At 51.6% G+C, this 6,561-nt stretch overlaps 1 protein-coding gene across 1 annotated transcript; it reads right to left on the bottom strand.

The window, feature by feature from the left end:
* Window positions 1-1,554: 1,554 nt before the first annotated feature.
* CISH (cytokine inducible SH2 containing protein) lies at window positions 1,555-6,520 on the bottom strand. Its single transcript, XM_080934177.1, has 3 exons — window positions 6,390-6,520; window positions 3,309-3,529; window positions 1,555-3,085 (listed from the first exon to the last, which is right to left on the bottom strand). Exons 1-3 carry the CDS (start codon window positions 6,407-6,409, stop codon window positions 2,553-2,555), a joined length of 774 nt encoding a protein of 257 aa, XP_080790303.1. The 5' UTR covers window positions 6,410-6,520; the 3' UTR covers window positions 1,555-2,552.
* Window positions 6,521-6,561: the final 41 nt, after the last annotated feature.

The raw sequence follows: 6,561 nt of genomic DNA, 5'->3' as shown, positions 1-6,561 counted from the left end.
AACATAGAGCAGTATCTGGACCCCACTGGCATGAAGTTGTCTCCTCACTGAGTACCCTGTGTGAATGGCTTTTCTGGGCTCTCTTTACAGTGGCCGAGTGTCCAGGCCATGGCAGCAGGTGTAGAGCCAGCCTCTGGTCCCTACATGCCCACTACTTTTCCACTAAATGACTCAGAGCTGGGGGCTGGGGGGGGGATCACCTCACACATTTCAGGAACCACACAAAGGCTGAGATCAATGCTGAAGAAAGACCCTACCAAGGCCATGGTGACACTTGGACGAGGTACATTGTTGGGCTTGTCCCATAGCCAACAAAAGGTTTTACTAGCTGCCACCAACAGTGGGGATTGTGTCAGGCCGAGGAGATGGGCTTGGACACTACTCGTGGCTTTTAAAAATACCATCCTTCCTTCATCTACCTCTTCACTCTAGCCCACTGTCATTCCTTACCAAGAAAGTATTATTACTTTAATGTGTATGTTTGTATCACGTAGGTACACAGAGATCCTAAGACCCACTAGTTCCTCTGGAGCTGGGAACACCGATCGTCTAAAAGAGTAGCAAGCACTCCTAACTGAACCATCTTTCTAGCCCCCACGATGTCATTCCTAGTCTTTGTCATGACTGTCTCCTTGTCCCCAGTCCAGGGTCTCCCTGATTCTAGCTGTTTACTTTTGTAGCCTCTTCCTTACCAAGAGGCCACTCCTTACAGCTTCCGGCTCTCTAGCCACTGTAACTGGCCTCCTGTTGTTGGTGACTTCTGTAGGTCTGGGAACACATCCTGAGTTGTTTCTAAAACAAGGTTTAAAAGGCTATGGGCACAGTTTTGGAGGAGCTCAGCTGGGAGGCCTTCAGACTCAGGATCCCATCAGCCTGCCTATTCCCGAGTCAGACCATCCACCCTGGACAATACTTTCATTTTCATTGTATTTCTGATGTTTGAGATCCTGATTCAGAGGAGAGGGTCCTCTGACTCCAAATAGCCTGAGCCAGAATCCCGACCCAGCCAGGCCTCACGTGACCTATCCGTCACTATCCCTGGCTCAACTGATCTACCCACACTGCACAGGAAGAAGCCTGTCAGGCCATGTCCGGGATCCTCATCATACTTCAAGTCATTTTTACTCACTGTACTTTCTCCTTGCAAGGCTGGCCTGAGTTCTGTGGCTCCTCTTGTTAGGTTACTGCCCACCATGCCCCACTTGCACTCTGAATGGACCCTTCCTCTTGGGCTTGGAGCTCCTCTGCTGCCTGCTCCCCACATATCCAGCAGCACAATGGATAGCACCCCAATGGACATTCACCCTTTGTCTCTCATCTCCTAAGGGGAACAAGGGCAAAGGCACCCGGCAGTCTCCTGACAGACTACCCACCCGGTCGTTAACGTTCTGAGCTTTGGCTTTTCCATGTGCGAAGTGGATTGGGACACTAGAATCACAGGGGACGAACTCTGCGCAACTCCAGACTTCGCACAGAAGGCTTCATGAGTGGAAGGCATAATTTTTATTATCATTACAGAACAAAAAAAAAAAAAAAAATCAGTGGAAGAAAAATTCCCAAACTGGTTCTTGTGTTATAATACTTGTTTTTATAAAGTCTCGTTAGGTATGTCTGTATTTCTCCCTCTCTCACGTGCAGGCAATTGCAATTTCCTGAGCAGGAAGCAGACACAAAAGAGCTGCAGCTGTGGCCCTTGGACTAGCATCCTCTTCCTGATCCAGCACATGCCCCTTGGCAGGGGCTGCACCATAGAGAAGCCAGCTCTATGAAACCATGGTGCTGCCCTGCGAGGAGAGGAGTGGGAGTCCTTGTGTTTCTGGCTCCTGTCTGTCTGGCCACTCAGTCTCCCAAAAGAGTCTTGGGAGAAAAGAGTGGGCATATCCATATGCAAGTGGGCAGGCCCAGGACATTCAGGACTACTTTGGGCCCAACAATGTCTCGGGATGGGGGTCTCCACAGGGAAGAACCAGAGCTGGGGGATCTCTGGACCACCCAGAGCACAGGGCAGAGAAGAGGGATGGCTCATGCCATCACCCCACCCCAAACCCTGCAAGGAGAATAAATAAATAAATACTGTATAACTGTGTAGTCCTCTAGCCCAGCTTGCTTCCCCACAAGGGGCCTTGACACAATCAACCTCTGGCTGATATTCTCCCAGAAATACTCTCTTGATGGGTAGGGGGCCTGCCCTACTCAACAGATGGAGAAACCAGGGCTGGGAGAAGAGACACAGTTCAAGTGACTGGGGCAGGCAAGTGAATGGAGACCTAGGTCCAGCCTCTGGGGAGAGACAAAGGTCCTGCCTGTCTCGCCCTGATACATGGCTTACCACAGAGAGCCATATGCGACCGCGAGGCACTGACCTCAGAGTTGTGTGACAACCCCTCCTCCACCTGCCTTGTTCTTGCTGCCACTTTCTGGTCCAGCTGTCCCATGCATGCAGGCACCAGGGTGACTGAAGAAGGGACAATAGAATCCCAAGTCCAGCTGGGGCCTGTGTCCCCTCCAGGATGTAACTGTGTGTGGCAGGGCAGGGTGCCTGCCTGGCTCAGTCAGAGCTGGAAGGGGTACTGTCGGAGGTAGTCGGCCATGCGCCGGGGCAGCGGTAGGCAGTCCACATCGGCGACCAGTCGATTGATGACTAGCCGACACAGATGTTGTAAGCTACGGGCGCTGCTCCTGCGCACAAAGGGCTGCACCAATTTCAGGTGCACAGCGGTAGCCACGGGGATAGGCAGCAATGAGTCGCCAGGTGCATCTTGCTTAGGCACAGGCAGTGTTGGGGTGGGAGCAGGATCTGGGCTGTCACTCCGGGTATCAGCCGCACAGGAGGCCACGTAGTGCTGCACAAGGCTCACCACATCTGGGAAGGCCAGGATTCGAGGCCTTGACAAGCAGTTGGAGTCCAGCCGGAAGCTTGAATCGGCGTACTCGATGCGTACGTTGGTGGGGCCTCGGGTGGTTTTGACCGACAGCGTGAACAGGTAGCTGGGGTGGGTGCTGTCTCGCACTAGGAATGTGCCCTCTGGCATCTTCTGTAGGTGCTGCCGGGCCTCGCTGGCTGTAATGGAACCCCAGTACCACCCTAGGCAAGTAGAAAAGAGGACAAGTCAGACTGGAAATTACCTAAGGGCACCAATCCAGGGTGGGTCAGGATGAAGTGTCCTTTTACATTTCTCTGGAGATCTGTATCTGTACAATCAGCCTTAGGGGAAAAACCAAGCTTCCCAAATCAGATTCCAAATCCAAAGTGCTAAACTCTGCCACAGACTTCCCAGGACAAGGTCTGTGTCTCCCCAGAGACTCACCAGATTCCCGGAGGTAGGAGAACGTCTTGGCTATGCACAGCAGATCCCCCTCAGGGTCTAGCACCTTCGGTTCATTCTCTGACTGGACAGGGGTCTCCTCTGTCACCTCCTCTGGGAATGCCCCAGTGGGTAAGGGTTGCATGGCTGGCCCAGGCAGCTCCAGGGACTGGGCCCACAGAGGCCGCTGCCCAATTTGCTCCACAGCCAGCAAAGGACAAGATCTAGAGTGGGCAGACAGACAACAGAGGTCTTACATGTTCTCCACTTTTAGAAAAGTCCTTTGACTGCTTTCTCCTAATATACAGATTGGGGGGGGGGGGGTCTAACTATGTAGCCCTGGCTGGCCTGGAACTTGTTATATAGACCAGGCTGGCCTCATAGTCCCAGAGATCCACCTGCCTCTGAATCCCAAATGCTACTACACACCAGCTCCTAGATATAAATTTTTATTTTTTGTGATGTGGGAATTGGACTCAGACGCTCACACATACTAAGCAAGTGTTCTACAACTGAGCTATAAACACCCCCACTTTTTTCTACTCTCCTAAACTTACTAGATATAAATTAACCTGCAACTTGTATCACCAAAATCACAACCCACTCCCCATGAGCACTTCCAACATTCCTACCCCAAGGACGCTGTCAATCCAAAAGCTGTCTCATAGTTGTGCCCCTCCTGGCTGATGTAGCCTGCTAAATGCCACAATACAGAATGAACTAGGATGGAATTCTCAGGGAGACCTTAAGGTTACCATAGAAAGCCTAAGGTTACAGGGTGGGCTCCCTGTCAATAGGAGTATTTATTGGGGGTCAAGGGGACCACAGCACACACTGGTTAAGACTTCAAGACTTAAAACAAGCTCCTGCCCATAGAAGCCAGATTCCCATCCCAGGCTCTGCTCCTCCCAGCTGAGAGAAGGCAGTGTCCTCTAAAAGGCATTGATGAATTTCATCTCTCATAAATGAGCTCCCACCAAAGGGCAGGGTACTCAACCCACATTCCAGACTCCACCCTATGGAGTCAGCCCTGCTGTTGTATGAGTTTTATGTACAGTTTGCTCCTCTCTGGGTTGTATTTCTCCTCCTTCTAGATGATGGTCTACCACTTGCCCCAAGGGGTTTGGCAATATTAGAGGGCTGGGGTTAGGGCAACTGAGGTGGCAGAAATCTTCCTAGCAGAAGTCCACCTAGCTAGTGATCCAGGGGTCCTGCTTCTGGGGAAAACTGAGTTAGCTCTCTCTAATTTCTAATAAACCGTGTCCCCAGGCCTCAGTTTTGTGTCTAGTCTCCAGATCTTAAGACCTTAAGATTTGGATCTTAAGACCTCAAAATAATGAAACCCTAGGCTCAGCCCACACTTGCTGGGGAAGGCAACAGTGTATCAGGTGGTATTGCTTGTAAACAAGGGGGTGGTTAGGAGCTGCTAGCAGTCATCAAGGACAGAAGTCAGACCTGACAGTGTAAGTAGTGTTTTAGAAGGTCATAGTCCTGTCCACTCAGGAGAAGGGGAGACAGGCGCTGGCACCTATAGCCTGCCAAGGGTTTTTCCACACCTGCTCTTGATTGAGCTATGAGAACTCTGGAATCCCACTTAGTAAGCTACAGGCAGAATTCTGAGGTGACATGCTTGCTGGGCCCACAGCTTGATCCAGGCTAGCCAGATATTCCACTGCTTCTGTGGTAGTTATGACCAGACAGCTTAGTTAAGTCCTTTCCATAGGTCCCACAGGTGTATGTAGTAGGCACTTCTGGGGCTAGTATGGTGTCCAGGTATAGAACGACTATGCTAATTCCCAAAGGTTGCTAGGAGGAACTAAATATCTAGGGAGGGGTGTGTCTACCACTGTCATCGTGGTGACACATGGAAGGACTGGTGTGTTTCAAGAACCTGTGTGTGCATGTCTTGGAGTCTAGCCATGAAGTCCTGCCTGAAGACACATGCCAATGAGATGAACCAAGCCGGGGGAGGATGGGATACATGTGTGTCTGTTAAAGATCTTGTCTCCCTGATACCCCAACACTGGTCCTGAGGTTCCTGGGAATCTTCAGTTAAGGCAAAGTCAAAGAGGCTCTGGGGACCCAGAATGGAGAAATGGGGGCATCCAAGAAGAAAGGTAGTATGCGTGGGTCTGCTGAAGAGTCCGAAAATGCAGAGAATAAAGGAGCATGGTAGGAACCACTAGGGAATAGTCTTCCCAGCAGCTCCACACATGTCCTCTTCCTAGGACTTGGGGCTGCTTAGAGCAAGGGCACTTCAGCCTGGCCCCACCTTCACTCTTCCTCACTTGGCACCATTCCCATGTCAGTTATAACAATTGCTACTGGATCACAGTTGTCCTTGGATTTGTAACACACACACACACACACACACACACACACACACACAATTTCCTCCCTTCTTGGGATTTCCTGAATTCCAGACCGATCAATGTTTGAAGGGGGCCCTGAAATCTAGGGTAAACAGGTGTGCCAAGTCCACACAGCTGAAGTCAAGACTTTGTTTTATCAAAGCCCCACTTTCACCGTGGTCCCATAAACCCTGCCTTTGGGAAACCTTGGAGAAGGCAGGCTGAAGTCTATCACACTGAGACGTCAATCTGAGCTAAAAGAAGGTGTGGGGGTGCTCCTAAGGGGTGCTGTTTATTAGGTGCCAGCCTGAGGGAGAGTCAAAGACCTCAGGCTGGCTTCCCAAGAACCTAATCGCTGGCCTGGGACGGAGAAATTAACTTCTGAACATAAAGGGGTCTAAGGCTGGCTCAAGGTCACGGATAGGTGCGGAGCCGGAAGGCTAGGTAAGCTACGAACTCAAAGAGAGGTCTAGACTTGTGAGTCCCATCCTGGAGAACCTCTTACAATTGGCTTAGTGAGATCTCGGGAATGGGGGCTCCTCCCACCGTTCGCCGGCTCCCTTTCCCTATCCCTAAGTGTGTGCGTGGGGTGTCCTAGGCGCACCACTCGAGGTCCTTTCGCACTCCATCATCTCCAGCCGGTCAAGCCCTCCCAAATCCCGCAGCTAGCTCCAGGCCTGTGGTCTTCGGTGCTTCCCGCATGAAGCCAGGGCAGGGAAAGAACTGAGCTTACCCCTGTACGCAGAGGACCATGTCCCAGAGGCAACGGCAGCTTGAAAGTCGGAGTTCGACGGGACGGAAAGAACAAGGAGCCAGTGGGTGCCAGGGGTGCGAAGGTCAGGGTCCCGGGGCGTACCGGCAGCGATCAGCGACTGAAAGGCTGTGGTGTGAGCAGCTTGGAAGAA

This window comes from Micromys minutus (genome assembly GCF_963924665.1).
Source record: "Micromys minutus genome assembly, chromosome: 21".
NCBI classification, from domain to species: Eukaryota; Metazoa; Chordata; class Mammalia; order Rodentia; family Muridae; genus Micromys; species Micromys minutus.
Note: the sequence above shows the minus strand (reverse complement) of the source record. Positions and strands in the feature narration are given on the sequence as shown.

What these genes read in the sequence shown, in the direction of transcription:
- CISH (XM_080934177.1), bottom strand. Translation starts at nt 6,409, where the DNA reads ATGGTCCTCTGCGTACAGGG. An exon ending in ATGGTCCTCTGCGTACAGGG is followed by an intron (nt 3,530 to 6,389) that starts GTAAGCTCAGTT and finishes TGCCCACTCTAG; the next exon opens with ATCTTGTCCTTTGCTGGCTG. An exon ending in CTCCTACCTCCGGGAATCTG is followed by an intron (nt 3,086 to 3,308) that starts GTGAGTCTCTGG and finishes CTACTTGCCTAG; the next exon opens with GGTGGTACTGGGGTTCCATT.